Source organism: Neolamprologus multifasciatus, chromosome 14 (genome assembly GCF_963576455.1).
Source record: "Neolamprologus multifasciatus chromosome 14, fNeoMul1.2, whole genome shotgun sequence".
NCBI classification, from domain to species: Eukaryota; Metazoa; Chordata; class Actinopteri; order Cichliformes; family Cichlidae; genus Neolamprologus; species Neolamprologus multifasciatus.
Window position 1 is genome coordinate 14,731,097 of NC_140452.1, and position 23,148 is coordinate 14,754,244.

General features: G+C 41.1%; 2 protein-coding genes across 4 annotated transcripts in view; one reads left to right on the forward strand and one right to left on the reverse strand.

The window, feature by feature from the left end:
* The first annotated feature begins 6,392 nt into the window (after positions 1–6,392).
* cxcr5 (chemokine (C-X-C motif) receptor 5) lies at positions 6,393–11,925 on the forward strand. 2 transcript variants are annotated; one of them, XM_085184033.1, is made up of 3 exons: positions 6,393–6,836; positions 7,161–7,343; positions 8,615–11,925. In XM_085184033.1, exons 2-3 carry the CDS (start codon positions 7,311–7,313, stop codon positions 9,722–9,724), a joined length of 1,143 nt encoding a protein of 380 aa, XP_085040159.1. In that variant the 5' UTR covers positions 6,393–6,836; positions 7,161–7,310; the 3' UTR covers positions 9,725–11,925. The 2 variants fall into 2 exon arrangements, with proteins under 2 accessions (XP_085040159.1, XP_085040160.1); XM_085184034.1 differs by having other exon boundaries at positions 6,393–7,343.
* The window catches only part of bcl9l (bcl9 like), a 28,979-nt gene continuing 15,843 nt past the window's right edge, over positions 10,013–23,148 (reverse strand). For both annotated transcript variants that reach the window (XM_085184025.1, XM_085184024.1), the window contains exons 2-9: positions 21,942–22,015; positions 21,427–21,840; positions 15,947–16,069; positions 15,374–15,548; positions 15,207–15,291; positions 12,300–14,679; positions 11,926–12,180; positions 10,013–11,644 (exon numbers count right to left, since the gene is read on the reverse strand). In XM_085184025.1, coding sequence (XP_085040151.1) covers positions 10,482–11,644; positions 11,926–12,180; positions 12,300–14,679; positions 15,207–15,291; positions 15,374–15,548; positions 15,947–16,069; positions 21,427–21,754 — 4,509 coding nt within the window. In that variant the 5' untranslated portion in view covers positions 21,755–21,840; positions 21,942–22,015 and the 3' untranslated portion in view covers positions 10,013–10,481. The remainder of the gene's footprint in view (positions 11,645–11,925; positions 12,181–12,299; positions 14,680–15,206; positions 15,292–15,373; positions 15,549–15,946; positions 16,070–21,426; positions 21,841–21,941; positions 22,016–23,148) is intronic.

Genomic DNA, 23,148 nt, shown 5'->3' on the forward strand with positions numbered 1-23,148 from the left:
TGGGAATGCCACACGTATTAAAGCATTAAAGTGCCTCCTGACCTCAAACACAGCTTATAGGTAGGTCTTTGGCCATGAAGGTTACAATCACACACTGTACTAACTGTGGATAGAAGATACATAATTTGAACACTTTTCAACAAATTTACAACTACAATTCCACTTTTTTCATTATATTTAATCACTTCTAGCATTATATCTGTATGTAAAACATAATAATAATAAAAACAACTTCCAAAAATAGTAGTGTTTGCATTCTGGTAGGTTTCAGTCAAGACAGTATGAAACAGAAAGTGAGACAGCCTTAGCTGATGAGTCCGACATCCTAATGATTTAAAATTTTACATGTATATCAGTTTTGTTTTGTTTTTTTACAATACTTTAATTTTTTTTTTTTACATTATTTTTTTCACAATTATGGTAGGAAAGTATCCAGCTCATTCATGAAATGCTATTATTCAGTTGTTCACACAGTTTTAAGAGAGCCAGTGCTACCAACACTCCTATGATTTTCATTTTTCAAAAACTCTAGCACATGCTCAGTCATAGAACTTTCTCTTTAAATTGATCAGCTTTTCAAATGTAGTCATTTTGTTTGTAAAAGAACCAGCTGCAGTATTGTTAGGAATGAATGTACTATACATGTGCAACGCCAAAAATCCCACACACTTTTCTAGCAAATAGCCTGCTCTTCAGGATCACCTTGAATGACTGAAAAACAAACATTTCTCATGTTTGGGACATTGGTGAGTCATCTGCATGTTTACCATGTGTAAGAGGGATGAGAAATGTCACACCAACAGCTTCTATATTAATAAAAAAAAACAAAAACATGCTGAACTTTTCAGCACATTTGACAACCTGGTTGTTCAAACAGGTGCTGCATGCATGCCATCGTTGATCCCTCGTGGGTGAAACAGAGTATCGATATGCATGGTAGCCTGTAAATTCGTGTTAAGAGATGAAGTTTGTGTTGTTTTGATGTTAATGCTGTGGTCTGGTTTCACAGTCTGTTTAGCTGCTATCTTCGCTGCCACATCTGCCCTAGAGCTGCCTGGGGATAGGGAGTCTTTTGAGTAAGTGTGAGTTTCACATGTACAAACAGCTATAATCTTGGGGAACAATAGGGCATCCAGCAATGCAGCTACAAGCTCAGTATGTGCAATCCGCTCCCCAGAGACTGTTATACGCTGTCACTGTTTCCATAAAGTGCTGAAATTATGCACCACCCCAAATGCATGGCTTTAATCGATAGAAATGGTGACTCCTTGACCCTTAGCGATTTCACATGCTCATGCTAGTCCCACGAGTTCAGCAGCTTGAGCTGAAGAGTGAGACGGTCCTGTGCCTGATGCTAAGATGTCATGTTCTGTGACCACTGCTTGTCAGGTTAGTTCTGCTGAATAAGTTTTAGAAACAACTTCTCTGTAATCGTGTGGTTCGCCATCTGCATCTGTGGTGAGAAGTGAAGCTGAGTTTAATACAGGGCCACTTTTAACCCTGACATTTGGGATTTCCAGTAATATAGTGTGTACATTGCTGTTGGTTACCTTCTTGTTAAAGCTCTTAGCATTGACCAACAAGCAGCTGATAAATGTGTATGTTGTTCTTCTCAGTGACACAGTTAGTACTAAAAGCATTAATTCTGAGTAACCCGCATGGTCATGTCAAGTCAGTACTACCTTTTTGAGCTGTTCCATATATAGAGGAAGATCTGCTGCTAGTAATTCCAGTGAGAATGAAAAAAATGCTATTGGGCTTTGTCTTTCTCTATGCTTCTTTAGCAAAACAGAGGTCATGCATCCACCGTTTTTGTCGATTATACTTTACAATTATGGAATTTCATAATCGTAAAGTAATGGAAGTCTGCAGTATTAAGTCAGTGAAAGCTGTTTGTTCCTGTTCAAGGTGGCAAAGATCACAGTCTGTTTTTAAGTATTGCAGATCGGATTTATTTCCCCTCGCAACTGCTTAATCCGTGTAACCGTTAAAGGGTGGTAAGTTGGATCCTCACGGGTAATTTGGCTTATAGCAGGGTGGAGCCTGGATGACTGTGTTCTTTCTTGTGTTACAGGCCTACACACTGCTGCTGCTGTGTTGTTGCAGCCTTGTTGTTGCTTTGCTGTAGTTTACTGACGGGCATTGACTGGTTCTTTGGAGTTGTCTTTTTTGGTTTTGTGTGTGTTGGTTCCTGTTTCTTTTCTATCTCATTTACTGAGTTTTGTTCTTTATCTCTTAATTTATAGTTTGTTTGTTTTGTTTTTTTTTCTTTAGTGGAGGCAACCACTTATTGTGGGGGCTAGGCATGTGTGGTGGAATTCCCTCTGATGCATGCTAGTGTACACACTGGAGAAGAGGTATAATGCATCATTTAAGTGGCATTGAGAATTGCAGAGAGTCCACGGGTGAGTAATTGGTGGCACCCTTGGGCACTTCTCCCTGTAGGTTGCCTCCCCAAGTGGCCGGTCTCCACCATTTTGTTTAATTATTTTACTGATGTGCTATTTTAGCTAGGGCAGCATCGTTGCAGCGAACCTTGTTCGTTTGTTAATAAAGTGTCTTGATTGACAGTTCTGTATTGCCAGCCCTGCTAGCCCTGCCAGCCCTACCTGCTAGCTTTCGAAAGAGAAGGATGTGTACTGGTATCATGGATACTGTAAAAACCTTGACATTTATCAGTGAAAATCACTCTGACTGCACATTTGGGTTTTTTTGTTTTTGGTCAGCTCTCTCAGACACATGTGCTGTCACGTGTAGTGTCTGTGTGTATGCTGTTGTGGAAACTTCACCTGTTTATCATGAAATGCAAACACAGCAGTCTGTTGGAGTTTCCACTCCAATGTGAAAGCAAATTCAAGTTGTATTTAACAATCGCTACATTTTACTCACTCATGTCATAATCAAGCTATTTTTCCCTGACACAATGACAGTCAACAAGTTTACATGTTGTTGGGATTAAATAATTTGCAGTGCCTCAATGATGATATGCTTTTTTTTTTTTTATTAATAAGTGTTATAAAGTTATATAGTGTAGTATTAAGTGTCCTGCAAGTTGACAGGACAACTTGGTGACAGCAGAAATGCATGTTTGAAAGATTCATTCATTGTCTTCGGAAATCTCTTTTGCGTTGTTCAGTCATCAGAAAGTCTCCTGGTCCTGCAGATTTTATGGCTCTACTACTTAGTCTGTTCACGGGTTTACTAAAAAGTTAACATGTTGTCCTGCAACCCAGATAATTCATTGTAGCGAGGGTTTGTAAACACCAGATGAATTCAGTCTTTGGCCATAATATGCCCCTCAGCTTTTTCCGTTTTAGCAGCAATGTGAAAGATGGCTGTGTTAACACGCTTGCATTCATTGCACGTGCATGTCTCATTTTCACATCCCCCTCCTTCCCCTCTCATCCCCCACCCTAAGTCAGATACCCCCAGTTTCCTGTTTTTCAAGACAATCCTTAACCCAACTTAACTTTCTCTCGCTGATTTTTGCTTCATACAGCAACATTTTGGGCATTTTCAGCCACAGAAAACAGCCTATGTTATTGCTGCCTTCACATCCTTTCCTCTTCCACGTCCACAGTAGTGCATGCTCGTGTCTTGAGCATTATCAGCTGTTGTATCCGGACATTTTGCTTCAGTTTTGTTTGCTTGTTAATTTTCTCTCAGTCTTTTCTTTTTGCCATTTCTCTCCAAGTATGGCAAATTTCTCGACATTTGACCACCTTCCCAAATCCCTTTGCACAGAGTGTTTTGTTGTTGTTGTTGTTTTTTTTGGACTTCAGAGCCTTTCACAAAGTGACCTCACAGGTGAACTTCCCAGCTTATGATTTGGGGGAGCCATCTCTCCAACTAGCTGTTGGGTGGTCTAAGCAGCTGTGCTTTGGACATATTTCCATTAGGATTGACTTATACGACTTTGTTCAACAGAAAAATCTCAGAAAGGTTTTATCTCCCTGGGCATTTAGTGGAGTCTTTGCATAGTGTGCATAGGTTGGTCTCACCTGCTCTCCATCCCAGGGTCTTCATCAATTGAAATGTCAGCAGTGATTCTGTCTGCTTTGGATTGGTAGGTACCTGTCTCCTAAATAATCAGTGTTCTGATCAATAGGATTCTTTTGGAAAAATAAATTCAGTGTTGAAACCAGACTTATTTTTTCCAAGATCATTCACTTCATATCCATATCCACCCTATTAACCTCCAACAGCCATAGATTAAGTCTGGCATTTTTAAAGCAGTCTTGAGCAACAGTTCTCCAGGCTTTCTGAAGTCCTGTTTTCAGAGGAGTTTTCATTTGTTCACTTAACAATGATCTATGCAAGCAACAGATAACTCGAGGGATGAACCAGGGTTGTGTTTACACATCACAGAAAACTTAAAAAAAGAACCAGTTTGAAATTGTATCTTCTGGCACGTCATTATTAGCAGCCCCTTTAAAAAAACAACAATGAATAAACTCATTAACATTTGTTGCCATTTCTTTAGTTGAATACAGTGACTGTATAAAAGGTTTTTTTACAGTCATTGGCTGAATATATGAAAAATGCCAAACATAACACATTTCTGCACATAATTCTTGCCCCAATAATGTGATTCCCACAGAGCTAATAGATGGCATGGTTGTTCAGTATGTTCTAAAAAAAATGATAAAAGTGGAGGACAAAAGAAGAGGCAGCAGGCCTAAAACAAAAAACAACAACTAAGGTGGATGAACAGCATCTGAAAAAAGATAAGTCTCGTCATAGAACTTGAGAGATGCGTCTGTCCCTCCTGCTGATCCATCAACTGTTCACTGAAGAATTATCAAAAATGGTCTCAGTATAGGAGCGGCTGTCAAGTGACCATTTTAAGGAAAGGAAACATGGAGAAAAAGCTGAGCTTTGCCAAATTACACAAGAACTGGACTGGAAATCAGTGGGGTTTTGTTTCAAATCTTCATTAATATTGATACTATAAAGAGGAAAGAGGTGCCACACTGAATGTTTACTCCCATTTCTGAAATAAAGGGGAGGCTCTGATTAGGGCGACATTCAGCTTGCAAAGAAATTAATTACACACTTGCTTGTAATTAAAGACACAAAGGTGGTCATACCAAACGATGACTTTCAAGCTTGTTAGAAATACAGTATATAAGGCGATTCAATCTATATTTGTTGATAAATCACTGCAGTCCTAGTAAAATTTAGAGGGATGGCTTAATACTTTTGCACAACACTGTATATGATTTTGTGCGGTGAACAGAGATTTATTTACATTTTACTTGTGGCCTTGTGTGTTATGAATGTATCGGGTGGTTGTGAATCAGTTATAAAATGATTCTGTATTTTGTTTTTGAAAGTCTACCTTTATATAAGGATGTAATATCTGAAAGCAGAAAGTATATTTCAATATCTTTTAATAAATTCTGCTGAGTGAAGCTTCGCTGAGCTGAAGCTAGCTGACTGTCTCACTCTTTCTCCTGTTTATACAGAAACATACTGTTATCGGTGGATTTCGCGAGTCAGATCTGTAACTTTTGGATAGCAGACTTCACTGTGGACACCATGCTATTTATTATTCCATATTTTAATTATTTATTTAATTATTTATTTGGTCTAGTTCAATTTAATCAGTCCAAGTGGGGACATTGGCAGTATATTATAACTGATTGGACCAAAACACTTACTATTTATATGGTTTACAAAGAATATAAAACTTATGCAAGAGAACCCCAGAAAAACTGAATGGCTCCTTAGTTTGGTGGAGAGCTAAAAGGGATGTTTGTTGTGTAAAGAGAGCTAAAATGCAAGGCTGGTTCTGTAAAGGGCACAGATTTGCAGTGTTGCTGCTGGCTACAGCCCACACTAGTTGTTTTTGTCATGCAGAGTCTCGTCGTTCTTGTTTTTGCAGCAAGAATGTACTTTCCTGTTTTGGAGAAATTCTGCATCTGTAGCTAAGCAGACATGAACGGAAATCACAAATAAGTCATTTTAATCACCCTGACTTTGATCACTTGTGTGGAGAAGCATCCTGTCAGCTGTTAGGCATGTATGCACTGCACTTCCACATTCGGATTTACCACAGAAACCATGTCCGTGGCCCCCACCCCCACTTCCTTTCTATCAAAAGAGATGATAAAATTTGAAAAATAATCTTGTGTAGAGTCTAAACTAAAAGACGACTGAAGTAGATTAAACAGGGTTTGTTATCTTTCTAAGAACAAATGTGTCTCTATCAAAGATATATGGTTTACTATTCATTTTCTTTTATAGTATTTTATGTTTACATCGTTAAATACCCTTAATGAAATAGCCTTATTTGATTAACCCACAGATTTTTTTATTTTTTTTAATTTAAAGTAGACAAAAAAAAGGGGAACCAATCACATTTCCTGTTGATATTTGTGGTTAAGGTGATGTTGAAGCTGTAAGTGGCTTTTATGGCAAGGTCTTTCAACCTGTGCAGTCACCATCCTGCTTGTTATGGCACCTGGCCTTGGAAGAAGTGAGCCAGCCTTCCTTCAAGCAGATTCGGGTGTGGCAACCGCCACAGACAATTCACTGCCTGTGAACCTGTGGTTTGCACCTCCAGGGAAAATCTATAGGACCAGCCGAGGGATGCCAGACCAATCAGCAACTGATTGGGCACACCTGTGTCTTTAAAAGGCTGAAGCACATTCATTCAGGGGTTGCTGCTTTGAACTGAGTGTGCAGTTTGCCTCGTATGCTTCTGTCTGTGAGCCTTGGTTGTAAAACCCTGTCTCAAGTGTGAGATTGTGGCTACTTTAAATAAAAAAAACAAAACAAAAAAAACAATCACATTTCCTGTTGATATTTGTGGTTAAGGTGATGCTGAAGCTGTAAGTAGCTTTTATAGCAAGGTGTTTCAACCTTTGCGGTCACCATCCTGCTTGTTATTATTAACCTTAAACATAAATCTGGTACTAATGACCGAGCTGGATGATGTTTCCAAACGGTCATTAAAAAATTTAGAGGAAGGATGTATATAAGCATGCTGAAATAATTATGTTCAGTTTAGTGCAGTTGCAACGTGCTGGTCAAAAGCTAGAATACAGGAGTGCAGTTACTTGGAATTGCAGTCCTGCTCTTGTGTGATTAATATAGATAACACTGTAGATAGATAACACTAGAGCTTTGATTTGTTTTTGTGTCTTTCCTTCCAGAGACGCCCATGAACCCAAAAAAAAAAAAAAAAAAAAAAAAAAGAAAGACATTAGCATAGCGAACAGAGCCAGCCAGTACTGTGAGGAAGTGCAAGCATATTTCAGTACTGCAGTGTGACACATGCATTCAAGGGGCCAAGATTTATCTGCATGGCTTCAACAATGACTCTTATAGCATTTGAGGTAAGACTTAAAATAAGAAATGGTGAGATGAATGGAAAGTTAGTGCAAATATTCTGTATGACAGCACTCTTCAGCAGAGTTTTGTTGTAGTAGCACGTATAATGGGAAATTCTGTCTAAATATTTTAATTTAGAACTTTTTATTTGTTTTATTGTTTTTTTTGTTTTGTTTTTTTATACACAACCATAAAGGAATACGTAAGCTCTATTGTTATTTCCTATCCGGTCACATATTCTGTAACTCCTCGTTAATTGTTATGAAGCTGAAAGTCTCATATAAGACATTAACATAATGCTGTACCTTCATTTTCCAAGCCTCAGCCTCAGTTTTAAACTGAGGTTTTAGTTTAAAACAAGAGATTTTAAATGTAATGAGCAACATGTAGCTGCTGCCTGTGACTACGGCTCAGCTGGGAGTTTTACATGCTTCCTATATGAAAAGAGAATGAATGATGTAATTTTTTCTATTAATACATATTTGATGACACACAGATTTGGAGGGAAAAGGAAATTGAAGTTAAAATAAAACCTGTATGGTTGTTATGTTATTTCTTATTACAATCATAATCCTTTTATCAGTTTATATTACTCGCAATAGAAAATAGATGTGTAATCATTACCATAGAGAAGATTTCTTTATGAAAATCTGACATTTCATCAAAAGGGAGAATCACATCTGTAATATATCATAAAAATATTTGTACGTGACTTTTTTTCCCACAGAAGTCCAGCGGTACAGTTAACATTACATTTGAATAGGATGCTGCTTTTGGTGTAACAGTGTTATGATTATTACACATATTTTGCATTTCTAATGATTTTTCTGCAGATATTTTTCCCGCAGACTTTCCATATTTAGTAGCATTTGATTAAACACTGAGAAACGGCACACTCTACAAGGCTTTCAGCTAGTTATTTAAGTTGTGTTTGTACCAGCTAATATTTTTTTTAAAATATGATTAGCCACGGTTGAATCACATTTGTCAAATTTAGCTTGAAATGCCTTCTGAGTCATCATGAGAGGGAAGTGAAAACAATCTGGTCTATTCAGTGTTTCCTGCCTAAACATTAGACTGAGAAAACTGCAGTGGAAAAAAAGAAGTATTTGATCATTACATAAATGAGTCTGTTCACACTCCTGTAATGAGTCTTATTTCACTTCATCCTGAAACAAAACTATTAGTCTGATCACTATCACATATACTGCATACAACAGGGAATCTTCATTTGAGATTTGATGATTAAAATTAATCTCTTGTATGTGTTTTCAAGCTGACACCTGAAGAACTTGATAACTTGACCTATGACTCCTACAACTGCACCGATGACTACTGCAACTGGACCGATGACTACTGCAACTTAACCGGTGGCCCGTGTGAAAATGATGTGGTCCTGCAGAGTTTTTATGGCCAGTTCCTGCCTGTGCTGTACACTGTGATTTTTCTCCTGGGTGTGGCAGGGAATGGCCTGATGATAACAGTCCTGGTGACACGATGGCGCCAGCTCCGCATCACAGAGATCTACCTACTGCATCTTGCCCTGGCTGATCTCATGCTTTTGTTTACAATTCCCTTCGATGTAGCCGACAGCGCCACCGGCTGGATTTTTGGAGATTTTATGTGCAAACTGAATGAGTTCTTGAAGAATCTAAACCTCCTTTGTGGCAGCGTCCTTTTAGCTTGCATTGGATTTGATCGGTATTTGGCAATTGTTCATGCAATTCCCAGTATGCAAAGTCGCCTTCCAAGAACAGTGCACCTAACTTGTATGATAATGTGGCTCATCTGTTTGTGTTTGGCATTACCGAATGCCGTATTTGCCTCAGTGACACAGAAAAATTCAACGACAGGCATACCTTTCCTGGCCTGTTACCACTTCAGTTATGGTGCACACGCAAGCAACTGGGTTTTGGCCAACAATGTCTTTCATCATTTGTGTTTTTTCTTATCTCTGGTTATCATGAGCTACTGCTACACAGCACTAGTAATTGCTCTGTGCAACAGCCAGAAAAGTGAAGCAAAAAAAGGAGCCATTCGAATATCACTGCTTGTCACACTTGTGTTTTGCTTCTGTTGGCTGCCATATAACGTCAGTTTGATCATATATACCCTGCGACAACAGAGTGTGATCGCGGATGACAACTGTAAATCAAGAGAAATAATGCTGCAAGTGCTTGAAGTGACAAAGAGCCTGGGTATCTCGCACTGTTGCCTGAACCCTTTCTTGTATGCATTTGTTGGAGTGCGCTTTCGCAATGAGATGATACATCTGCTTTGTAAACTGGGCTGCAGACGAATCTGCCTGCCTTTCCTCAGAGTCCATGGCCACAGTCGGGTATCAATTTCTGATGGAGCAACCACCAACAGCACAGTGCTCATGTAATAAAGTCCTCTAGTCCATGTGTACATGCTCTGAAAATACCCCTCCTCCGTACAGTGATCTTATAATACAATACTCATTGCTACTTTTACTGTATTTTGTTTTGTTTTTTTATTGTCCAGTCAAAAAAAAAAAAAAAAAGTTGTAAAGCTGGCCAAATATCAGCCTTGTGTTGTTTTGTAGCTACTGCTAATCCAATAAAGATTTTATTTTATATATTATACAACACCCGTGTTCCCTTGTGAGTGTTATCAGATTACAAGAATTGACAACACAAGAACCAAAACAAAACCATGTTAGAGATCCTTATTATTCTTTTTTAAACTCCTATTAAAACACAGTTATACAGAACAACTGCAAACAATCACAAATTGCATCTTATATACAGCAAGTATATATATTATAATATATATATAATTCCTTTGCACAACAGTTTGGTAGTTGGAGAAAATAAATCAATGATATTAAAACAAATAGAAATTTGAGGCACTCCTCTCCTGACTGCTGCGCTGTTCCCACAACAAATACACACATTTCTGAAATATACACATTATACAGTTTATATAAAATGGCTTCAAACTTGTTATTGAACAGTGTTATAGTGATTTCATTTTTAATCAGTTGTAATCCTTTTTTGCTCTCTCTTTTTTTAATTCCTGCTTTTCAAAACCACTACAAGAATAACAATGAAAAATTCTGGACACAATGGGAGAGTAACCCATAGAACGCATTTTTTTAAAGAACTGTTTATTGAGCTGGATCAGAATGGCATATTGGTCATACCTCCAGGACCATAGCCAATGGAACTGTCCAGAGACATTCCCCGCTGTCTGAGAGACTGTGGGCCCATCATACCAGACTGTGGATGAGGTGGGGCCATCATGGGACCCTGAGGGGACATTAGTGGGCCCTGGGGTCCAAAGGGTTCCCCTGCAATTGACATGCTTCGCTGCTTAGCCTGCATCATCATAATATTCTGCTGTGCCATCAGATTCTGTTGGTGCTGCTGAGAAGGCATCATGCCAGGTCCATATGCATTGGAGGGATGGTGGAGAAGGCTGTTGGCCATCATGGCTTGTTGTTGCTGGAGTTGCTGTTGGGGCATCAGCCCTGTCCTTCCCATCATATGACCAGGGGGACACATGGGGCCCATGCCCCCAGTAGAAACCATACCCCTGGAGACCCCCTGAGGAATGACCATGCTCTGGCGTATTCCACCATGTGAGGGGTGAGGTGGCAGCTGCTGTTCAGCCATCATATTCTGTAGGCTTGCCAAGTGGGGGTTAGACGAAGGGCCACTGCTATGCGGAGGCCCAGAAGAAGACAGCTGTTTAAGGAGCTGCTGTGGCTGCTGGGATGGCATCCCTTGATGTGGATTCTGATGTGGCTCACTCTTAGGGAAATACTGAAGAGTGCTACTCGGCTTATCGGAAGGAATGATGCGGGAGAGATCAAACTCAGGAATCCCTGTGTGAGTGGGGCGTATGACTTCACTTAGATCAGGTCCTTCACCTATGGGAAGTGAGGGAAAAGAGTCTGGCGGGTGAGGGGGGCGTTGGTGAGGATGACCTTTGTTAAGAAGATGTAACTGCTGATGTGGCAGAATATCTTCATTAGACTGAGCGAAATTCTGTGACATGCCTCCAATAGGTGAGTGCATGGGCCCATGTGGTAGTGGCTGCATGCGGGGAAACCCTGCCGTCTGGGGTATAGGCGACACATTGCAGGGCCCCATTCCCTCAGGTGCTCCTCCTCCCATCATGGCAGAATTCATGGCAGGCATGCCCATTTGGTTTGGGGAAGAAAGGACAGGTGCTGAGGAATCGTGGGACAGATGCTGCTGACCTTGGTTTACAATACCCATCGGGCTTTGGGGGTCACTGTGAGGACCAATCTGTGACGTCTGGGGATTACCCATATTTCCTGGTGATAAAACAAGATGAATACATGAAAAACCCATATTATAACAGTTAATAAACACAAATGTTTTCTTAACTCATTAAAATTACAAAGTATTAACTGGAGCATTATTTTTATTCAAAAAACTCACTACTTTAATATAAATACTTAAACTTTCTTTTTGTCATGTTTTCTCCTGTAATTGCATAGACAAATTGCCTTACATCAGCACAATTTAAGCAAATCCTCTGTTTAACCACTGTAAAAGGTATTTTCTGTCTGTAATGATATCCCTATTTTCATACCTCCGATGCTGACACCAGATAGGAGAGGACGATCTGGTAGCATCTCATCATCAGAAGTAGCGATTGTTTTGATTGCATCATGGTAGAGAGGAGTTGAACTGGGAATTGCGTACTTGGACATTTGAGACATGATCAGAGATAATGGATTCTGAGATGTTGGGACATCGGGAGAGGACGTAAATGGCATACTAGGATTCATTGAGCCTGGCTGGGAAATAGGGGTAGAGCTTGAACTCCTAGGGGGAAGTGATTGGCCTGCAAAAAGAACAATGAAAAAAATTAATAATCTCACAGCAAGACAAGGAATATCATAAACCTCAGAGAAGCCAATACGGCATCTCTGATGTTTGTTTTGAGCTTCGATTGGAGTCTACCTGTTTCAGTAGAACCACATCCTCCATTGCCCACCATCTTTCCACTGGCTGGACCACCTGGACTCGGAAGTGGTGGTTTAGGAGACGTCCACCCTGGAGAGTTTGAAGCCAAGGCGGGGGACTTCAGTCGTGCAGGGGAGGCAGACGGAGAGTGCATCCCAAGGCTGGAAGATCCCATTACTTGGGGAGACTTCATGGAAGAAGACGAAGGAGTCCCAGCACCAGATGCAGGTGGAAGAGGGGGATGATGCCCAGCAGAAGAAACCTGTGATGGTGACTTCAGCCCTGGAGCAGAGGGGGAAGGTATAAGAGGAGATGGCTCTTGATTGAGGGATGGAGACTTTAGTTGATGAGGAGGAGGCACTGAAGGAGATGTCAGAGGGTTAACATTTACTGACAGGTCAGAGGTTTGCCTAGAACCAAGGTCTGCACCCCTAAGGCCTCCGCCCATCGGCATGTGACTAAGACGTAATGTACTTCCCATTTGATTAGGTCCTTGATGATCAGGCCCAAACATCTCTGGGCCACTTTGTTGAAGATACGGTCCTTCCATCTGACCTCCAGAAAAAGGACCTTGGTTTGGAAACTGATAAGGGCCTTCAGGTCCAGGGATCATTCCTTTATTTCCTCTTCCATTTTGAGAAGCCCTGATTCGTGAAATCTCTCCAGTGCTAAACATCTCCACTAGAGGTCCTCCTCCATGGCCTCCTCTGAGCTTCTGAGACATCATCTGCTGTTGCTGCTGAACATGAATTTGTGGGTTCATGTTCATTGCCATGTGGCTCCCCAGAGGAGAGTCGACTAACTCTCTCATCGGTGGACCCCCTCCAGGAGAGCCCATAATATCACGTGAACCAGGAAAGTCCATGGGATCACCTCGACCGGAGGGTTGACCACGGCCCATTCCTAAATTGGGAAGATCTGGGCCCCCAAGATTATCCATAATTCTTGAGCCCATGTTGCCATGCTGTTGCTGTTTAGCCAATCTATCAAGTTCAAACCTGGAAGCACCCTGCATGTGCCGTTTGTCCATGATGCGAAACAGTTCCTCGCGTGTTAGCAGATGCTCTGAGTCACCTTGCAAGTGTTGTGGTGGACCACCAGGGTAGCATCCATGGAAGGGACTTCCACCACTTATATTGTTAGGCATATCATCTAGCCAAATCATGCCTGGGCGTGAGGGCCTGTGGGGTCCTAGACCTTCCATTGATAAAACTCCTCCTGGACTACCAGGGAAGCCCCCTCCAGGCGGCCCTCTCGGTCCAAGAAACCTTGGGCCACGGGGTCCCTCTTGCATTTCTATCATTCGTCCATTTCCCCCCATTCCACCTCCCATCATATTGGCAGGACCCCATTGCTGATCTCCAGGCTTGCTGTGGTATGGAGGAGGGGGTCCTCTCATCATCATAGGCATGCCCATGTCACTCATGATTCTAAAGTTTTGGGGATGCGCAGAGGGGTGCATTTCCTGTTGTCGCCTCTTCTCCTGGTAGAATTCTTCTTGAAGTTTCCTCCAGGCCACTTGCTCTTGGGTCAGTCCTTCTTGTCCAAGTAAAGGACCTATGTCATCCCCAGGTGACAGATGGTGATGTGGAGGTTGTGGCAGGTTATGATGAGAGTCCATTTGAGGGCTGTCAAGGGCAGGTCCCCCAATGGATTGTGTATGAGAAATTATTGACTGCAGGGGTTCTTCATATTTCTTCATATCGCCCATTGGAGCCAAGGCTGATGATAACATATTACCACTACCACAATTTCCAGAGTTATTAGTACCACTGTTACCTTCCTCCAGAATGCCCCCCCTATCAGTATTATTATTATTTGGATTGGATGAGTTATTAAGAGCATTGTTGTTAGAGCTTGCAGGGTCTCCAGAGCCTCCACCTGGTCCACTGCGCAGAAGCAGCCTCTCTATGTCTCTCAACGTCTGCAGAGAGCGCTCCCTGTGTTCCAGTTGCTCTTTGGAAAGGCCATCTGTGTTTCCTTGGCCACCCCTCTGTACTGTATCACTCTGTAGGTGTGTAGCTAGGATGGAGGGACTTCCCGAGGGAGAGACACTAGAAACAGGAAGAGGCATACCCCCTGTACCTTTCCCATTTCCAGTTCCTGGGTCTGCGCCAGCAAGTGCTACCACGCTTCCTCCCTCTGACCTATGAGTGACAATACTGTTATTGCTGGAAGCTCCGCCAGGTCTGGTCTGAGGGGATTCGTTATCAGAGTGCCCTGCTGATGATGGTGTCCCTGCAGTATGCATCGGACCCCCAACACCTGCAGAGGCTGGCCGTGGAGTTCCACTTTGGGATTTGGGGGTGCCTGTAGGTGGTGAGCTACTGGTATTTAGCTTCTCAGATAAATTAGCAAGCTTTCCTGATGGGTGGCCCTGTGGCAGAAAAAAGGACAAAGAACACAAGGCTGAACTTTTAAAATGTTATTCCTGCAGTCGCAATTGCTTTTCATATATTTTCATTAGTAGTGTGATCATTTATCAGGCTAAATTATTTTCTATATGTGAACTTTGTCACTTTGATGTGATTGTCTTCTGCTCGTGTAGCCTACATTATCTGGCCTTCGTGTATTAAATGGGTAACTACTACTAGTGTGTCTGTCTTCTAGAGATAGACACATTACTAGTATTCATCGCTGCACCTGCAGTTTTGCTGTTTGTTTTTACCAGACAATTAATAGCACTACACACCCTTCTAAGTTTTTTTTTGTTGTTTTTTTACAGCAGTCTGAAGAAGTGACAGACAGAAACAGGAACAGAGAGGCATCCGAGATTAAAATAACTAAACAAATACAAAAACCCTTCCCACATAGTTTGCACCTGTGGTCTTTAATGTGGAAAACACTTTTACTCCCATGTGGTTTAATCAGTTTAGCAGAAAAAAAGAAAAAGAGATGACTGACCTGCTCCAACTTTGAATGTGGAACGTTTTGCTGGTGAAACAGAAGGATGGAATCAGCCTGCCCTTTCATTACTGCCTCTGCAGCACTGTCAAAAAATAAAATGGCCACTTTTAGAAGCTGATACTCTTAATCTCCATATGAATCATTGACCTGCAAATATTTTTCACCTGTTGGCAAGGCTGGTTGTGAAAACATAGACCACTTGCTGTGAAGCCTGAGGGGGATCTGCTTTTAGCCCTGGTCCCACCCCACATCCCATTGCTGGACCTCCAGGTTCCGGCATGGATCCCGAAGTCAAGCGATCAGAGCGTCCCTGGATAGGAGCAGCCAGCCCTCGCTCCCCTTAGAAACAACAACAACAAAACAAAAATACATAAATAATTAAAAAGCCCCACAGTGGTTTAATTTCTCTAAAACAGCTTGGATTTTTATTTAAATACCAGCAGATTCATGTGGCTACAAGAAATCAACACCAGAGTGTGCTAAAAAACATAGTCCCATCAGTGGAGGGGATAGTAAGACATTCGAAGCAGACATCTTTATTTCTTAGTGTTTTGTGCCTGCAGGAACTCCAACAGCAAAAGATAATTTATCAACTGAACCTCAGAGAAAATAAAACAGACGTGCTGGATGGAGCGTGGGGGGGGTCAACTGTTGTGGTCACAGTAACACTATTTCCATATTTAGACAAAAGCAAATGACAGTGTGTTTCACCGCTGTGTTGAGGTATTCACACTCACGGTGGGCTGTAGTGTGTGGCTTGTCTTCATCTTCCTCTGTGTCAGGTCCAGAGCACCATTCATCTCCACTGTACGGCTGTTTCTTTTCCAGAACACACCGCCGCTTGCTGCGCATAACACCCTCTAGAGGACAGACAGACAGACACATCCACATTCATGCATCTGTTATACAATTTCCTCTTTACTGTTACAACTAACGTACAAATGTATTTTCCAGAATCACAAGTTAATTAACTAACTAACTTTGTCTGTTCACATGCAATGTGCTTTACTTGCTGGAAGTTCACAGGGCTCCAACTTACAGCTCAGAACAGCATCTCTAATGGCAGACTCACTCAGGTTGCACCATGAAGTTGTGAGTAAAATGTAGGACATGTCAATTAGGGATTATTTTTAACTAGAGCTATGGTATGCATCTGCGAGGTATGGTTTAGAAAAACTGGTGAATCATGAATTAATTTGACCATGTTTAATCCTCTGAGGTTAAAGTAACCATATGAGCCAACCCTAACTCCAATCCTTTGGGAGAGCAGCACCAACCATTGCTAGTAAATGTTGCTTTGCAATATTAAACAAAAACAAATACCCGAATCCCAAATATCCTTTGAGATTTAAAATATAGCACTAAATGTGATGTAGATTATTTTTGCTTTCCTATTCAGCATTTCACATATTTTAAGATGTGATAATGATGCTGTTAAACCATCTCAAACTCTTGTATATTATTTACATTAAAATGTATCCACAACATGAACATGAGCACGATTATTTTGGTGGCTTTAATTCATTTTTGTGGTGTAGGCCTTATATACATCAAACTGTCAATAAAATCCACATAAATGGATTGTTAGGATTGAAAAAAAAAAGGGTATAAAGGTTGAAGTCTGAGCTTTCCACGCAAGTTGGAATGGCTGCGTATTGCTGCTATGTCATCTTAAAACAGTCATGTGATTTGCGCCAGCACGATTGTTGACTCCAGAAGGTTAAATCACTTCTGCAGAAATGCTTCAGCTGCTCGTGCCAGAAGGTGCACATACCTGTTCATTCTCATTCATTTTCTAAGATGAAAAAATATCATAAGCAGCATATGAAGTCTTTCTGCTTGTGCAAAGTTTAAAATGTTGTAAATACTGAACTACGTGGTGTTTCTGGGATCTGATAGGAACAGCACCTGAACACCTCACAAGGTATTCCAAGCATCTGGAACAAGAACACAAGATACTGAAAATACACTGGATTATATTCCCTGCTTTCCTTTGACTGATACTTTCACAATGCACATCTGAATTAGTGGCACTGGATTCTGCGCCAATGACTGGATATAAAAAAATAAATCAATAAAAAAATATTAGTGCTAGAGTTGGCTTATCAAAATAACTTGCAGGTAAACATTTCACTGGCATTTTGGCTGCATGTACGTCATTTTTTTATATAACTGTTTTTTGCCCCCCTCCTGATTTCCTAGCACTTTGCATATGTGTCACACTTATGTTTCAGATCATCAAACACATTTTAATATTAGACAAAGATAACCGGAGTAAATATAGAATGTGGTGATTCTATAAAGTGATGATTTCATTGATTAAGGGAGAAAAGTCATCCAAACCTACCTGGTTCTCTTTGAAAAAGTAAATCCTGAATTAACTGTGATTAACTGAAGAAGCTTCTCGGATGAGAGGTGAAACGTCTTCAAGCAACCTAAAGAAGTCCAGACGCTTTTCTTTCCAAGCTCCTTTGACTACGATGGCCTGGATGACTGAGAACCTTCACAGACAAACTGTGATTATCTACATTTTTTGGAAAGTTGAGTTCAGTTTCACTAAACACATTCAGGCCTGATTACAGGTACACCTGTTGAATCAGGAAATCACATAAATAGAACCTGTCTGACAAAATAAAGTACACTAAAAGATCTCAAAACGCAGCACATGTCACTATCTAAAGAAACACCTGATAAACAAAGTAACTGACATCTATCCATCAGGAAAGGGTTACAAAGCCATTTCTAAGGCTTTGGGACTCCAGCCATTATACACTAAGGGAGAAAACTTGGAACAGAGGTGAACCTTCCCAGGAGTGTCTGGCCTACCAACATTATTACAAGAGCACATCGACAACTCAACCAAGAGGTCACAAAAGAACCCAGAACATGTCTCTGTTAATATAAGCGTTCATGGTTCAACAGTAAGAAAGAGAATAGGCAGAAATGGCATCCATGGGAGAGTTCAAGGAGAAAACCTCTACAGACCAAAAAAAACCCCACAAGGCTCATCTCACATCTGCATGAAAGCATCTGCATGATCCCCGTGACTTCTGAAAATATTCTGTGGACTGATGAAGGTTGGAGTCCCACTACATTTGGTGTAAAATTAGCACAGCATTTCAGAAAAGGAACATCATACCAACAAAACATCTCGAAGGATAATGTTCAGCATCTGTTTATGACCTCAAGCTGGAGCACACTTGGGTTCTGCAGCAGGACAATGATCCAAAACACACCAGCATGTCCACCTCTTAATGCAGGGGTGGGGAACTCCAGGCTTCAAGGGCCGGTGTCCTGGTTTTAGATCTCACCCTGGGCCAACACACCTGATTCAGATGATTAGTTCATTACCAGGCCTCTGGAGAACTTCAAGACATGTCGAGGAGGTAATTTAGCCATTTAAGTCAGCTGTGTTGGATCAAGAACACATCTAAAACCACTAGGACACTGGCCCTTGAGGCCTGGAGTTCCCCCACCTCTATCTCAACGGCTTAAGAAAAACAAAATATACAGTTTTGAGTAGTTTAGTCCTGGCCAGAATCTGATTGAGATGCTGTGGCATGACATTAAAAAGGTGGTTCATGCAGAAACCCACCGATGTGGCTGAATTACAACAATTCTGCAAAAATAAGTAAGCAAAAATTCCTCCACAACACTGTAAAAGACTCCCTGCCAGTTATGACAAACATTTCAGTGCAGCTGTTGCTGCTAAAGGTGGCCCAATCAGTTATATGGTTAAGGGGCAATCACTTTTTCACACAGGGCCATGAAGGTTTGGATTTGTCCCCCTTAATAATAAACATTTTCATTTAGAAACCACATTTTGTGTTTACTTGTGCCATCTTTGTCTAATATTTAAATTTGTTTGATGATCTGAAACATTTAAGCTTGATAAACATACAAAACCAAAATAGGAAATCAGGAAGGGGGCAAACATTTTTCACACTACTGTACATGTTGCTTATAAAAACATCTGAGCCAAAAAACACAATTATGATTTTGTGAGAGCACGGGCTACTGTGGTTCAGTCGGTCCAAACTGCTGTGGCTGGCCTAAGATTTCCACAAAGAACAGAGAACCAAAGATGGACAGCAAATTCAAAAGATGAATAAATCTCTAGGTGTTAAAGAAAAGATCAGCACACTCTGATCTCTCTGATTACTGACTGCACATGCTTCCAGATAAGCTTTATGACAATTCATTGATCATCGTTTTGTCTTCAGAGTAAAACTACTTCCAAATAAGCATGAGTTTGGGTAACCACAGCCCTAACCTATAAAGTTAAAGTGAAAAAGGAAATTGAAATGACAGTACAGACAACCCAACAGCAGAGGGAGGACTGGTACCTTTTTTCAAAGTAGTAGTTACAGATTTATCTAAGAAAAACAGTGAGGCAGTTTTTCACTGCATATTTTAAGGTCTGGCTAATATAACACATGTAGGATAACTAATGAATCTGAACAGTTGTGTTTGTGAGAATGCATAAATGATGACAAATTAAAGGGAAAAACTTAAATGTTAGTGTTAGTTCTGTTCACCACCATAGCACTGTTTTACTCCTATAGCGGAATCGCAAAGAATCAATGCCAAAGCCGACTTAAGCCGCTCTAGTGGCACACATTGGCACAATACCTTACTAAAGTCCCTGTGCAGACATGGACTCCTCTCTGATAACCTGATAGCGCACAAGAGTCAGTTTCATCACCATTCGGTCGGCCACTTTTCTTTAAGAATGACAACTGCAATTTTCCACAATCTTCATGCTCCACTTTTAGAATGGTGCAAGCCTAAACCCATGCCGCTAAATTAACTGGAAAACTCGCACAAGATTATGATCATGTGTGTATTATGCATCTTAAGTTGCTCAACAATAAACGTTACAGTTTAAGAGAATGCTCTAAAAAGTATCAACATGAGTGTATCGTTCGCCTTGAGGCTCACGCTTCTAACTTCACAGTCTAAGCTGAGCTAATCTCTAGAAAGCATCAAAGCTACTCCTTTAAGAAAAAAATCTTACAACTGTCTAACTTCACACTTAAGTCTTTACAGCAATGACAGAATCTGTGAGTTTGCGTTTTTACAGCGGGAGCTGTGGCTACTTTGCTGCTTCCAGCTGTTTGCGGAAGCTTGTCTTTTAAGTTTATTCCATACCTGCTACATCAGAAAGCAGCAGAAATTAGTTAAAGTTATACCCAAAACTGAAACAGGATATAGCATCTAATTACACTGTGCTCACCTCTTAAAACTAATCTGTCCCACATAGATGCATCTTAATAATTCTCAAGGCATGGCATATCCCATGTGAAGTAGCTATCAAAGTAATCAAAATACAGCTACTATGGTTAGGAAACATCACTTGATGAACTGTCAAATTGTCAAAGCATGATATTGCAGTAGTGCTATGGATCAATACTGTGGGTCTGAATGAATCCACCCAATCTTTCAATCTTTCCTCTTAGCCTCTGCTGTTCTATGTGCTGGAACCACACCTCATCCCTGAGTGTTTTTATGTGTGTTTGTGTTAATTATTAATGTATTGATACATTATTGTGTTTGCATATTCATACTGTGGGGACTCTCCACCCTTTTTGGGGTCAAAAAGCAAGTTCCCATAAGGCAAATCATTAACTTTGATAAGACAATTTTGGTTCTGTGCATGTGTGTGTGGTGTTTGTGTATGTGTGCGTGTGTAAGGTTCGAGTAATGCACAGGAAGCCCAGATGAGTTTCACAAAACACATGATGAACTCTTAAAATAGCACTAGCAAACAAATGCAAATCAAGCACTTTGTACTGAACCACATGAACAAAAATATTTACACTCATCACCTCCTGTTTTAATACTATCCTCTCTAGTATTACTAAGTTGTCGCAACCACATGAGCTTTCTTGCTCTCAGAGCACTACAGAAACCCCAGATGTTTTTTCATCTGAGACACGTCACTGCTGTGAAGGCATGGCGAAAACAATCAGAAGCCAGGGGGAAATTCTGATGCTTCAGTGAAAGGTCAGGGCATTTCAGCATGAGAGAAAACAAGTTCTTCTGTCCTCGCAGTCCTTGTATTCACTTCCTGCTGTGGAGGAGGTGAATGCACGTAATCTGGTATTTCGGGTAAAGATCTGGCTGATAGGGAGGTAAAGGAAATGAACTTATGCATAATTAGAAGACGAAAAGCACTCACTACAGAGCACCCTCTATATATCGATACATGTCTTACCCCCTTTGGCATCTGTCTCCAGGACTGGAGGAACAGCATTTCTTAATTCACCAGAGTCAATGGAGACGCTCCGATCCCGCTTGGTTTTGGTTTTCAGCATCCCTCCAGTGCCACTCACTGATTGGCTGCCAACTTTGAGCCCAGGGTTGCTCAGAGACAACTGGCTGGTTTTGACTCCATGGTTGCCAGAACCAATGCCCTTTGAACCCAGGTGGGTAGCAGATCCTGGCTGCTGCTGCTGTGCCTGCTGATTTACGCTGGGTATTTGGGATCGGCTGTCACCGGTGACCTGCTTGCCATGACTGGCCAGTTTATTGTCTGGGTGCATTTGAAAGGCTGGTGATTGAGGTGAAGGTCTGGTAAGGAGAACTGCTGGGCTGTTAGTCAGTGGAGTCACATTGCTTACAGGCGACACTGATGGAGAAAAGAAAAAGAAAAAAAAAATCAGTGATCAGTATTTTAGAGGCTGGTTCTGGGTTAAGTGTTTGAACCAAACTTAAGCCGTGTTCACTCACCTCATCTCACCTAGACACTCAGCTGACACATCGCCATGCTGGTTTCCAGGATGCTTCACTGACCACACACAGACCTAGGGGACAGTAACAGAGGAATATCATTAGCAGAGGCAGAGGGCGACCTTTACAGCTAACACTGTTAGTTATGTGTCCTCAACCTGTGGGTCAAAGTCAACGTCATGAGACAGAAGAGAGAGAAAAAGCCAAAGACTGATAACAGAGTAAGGCCAAAAACACACTGAGGTAACTGTCTCTTTAAGGCAAAGAGTGCAAAACTGAGTTTGAGCTGGGGGAGGGACCCGAAACTCAGAAGTAGCTCAGTAGCAGTGTTTAAGGTGCCGCCCTCTACTAAACACTTTGCAAACCGCAAAAACTCCACCACATACAATGCTGTTTAGCAAAAATCCTGTTTCCCTCACTTAGACACACTCATTCCTGTTTCACACTTGAAGCACAAAACAGATAAACTACTCGATACTAACAGATTTTATTTTTGGACTATTTAGACACGCAACCAAATCTCAAGACATCATCAGAACTATCTACCTTTGCTTTAATGTAATTTAGAGTGACCAAAGATCCCAGGTAATGAGGCCCTAATCCTAGACTTTCAATTATTTTCTTTACAGAAAAGGTTAAGGTATAACAACAGCCTTTTCCCAAGCAAGAATGAAGCTAAATATTAGTAATGGAGGACTTCAAATCAAATCTGTTGCTGCAAGCTGGCACCCTTTTGACACTGCCACCTGCCTATGTCCATAACCTCAAGTTTCTGTTTTTAATATCTGCTACTGCAGTGAGCTGTTTTTGGTAAAAAAATAATATTTTATGCATTCTAACAACTAGCTCTAAACAAGCAGACTGAGCTCATCCCATAAAAGACACCTGCGCAGAAAACATTAGTTCTTCAAAATTTGCAGGTTTCAAGATTAGCTGGTCAAAAAAAAAAAAACCCTGTTTAAAATAAATATCTAGGCCAGATCTTTGGCTGACATCAGGCAGATCGCGTGTAAACACTTCTGACTGATGACACAATCCTAGTCAATCAGGTCAGCTGTTCCGCTCCAAAAGAACCATCTGTAGCACTCACTCACCTTCACAGGTAATGGTAAACACAATGCTCCCATTAGTCATTAACCAACACTGGCTCAAGTCAGCACAGGAGGGTGCCTTGTTCACTGGCTGAGGATTTCATCATTCATTAACT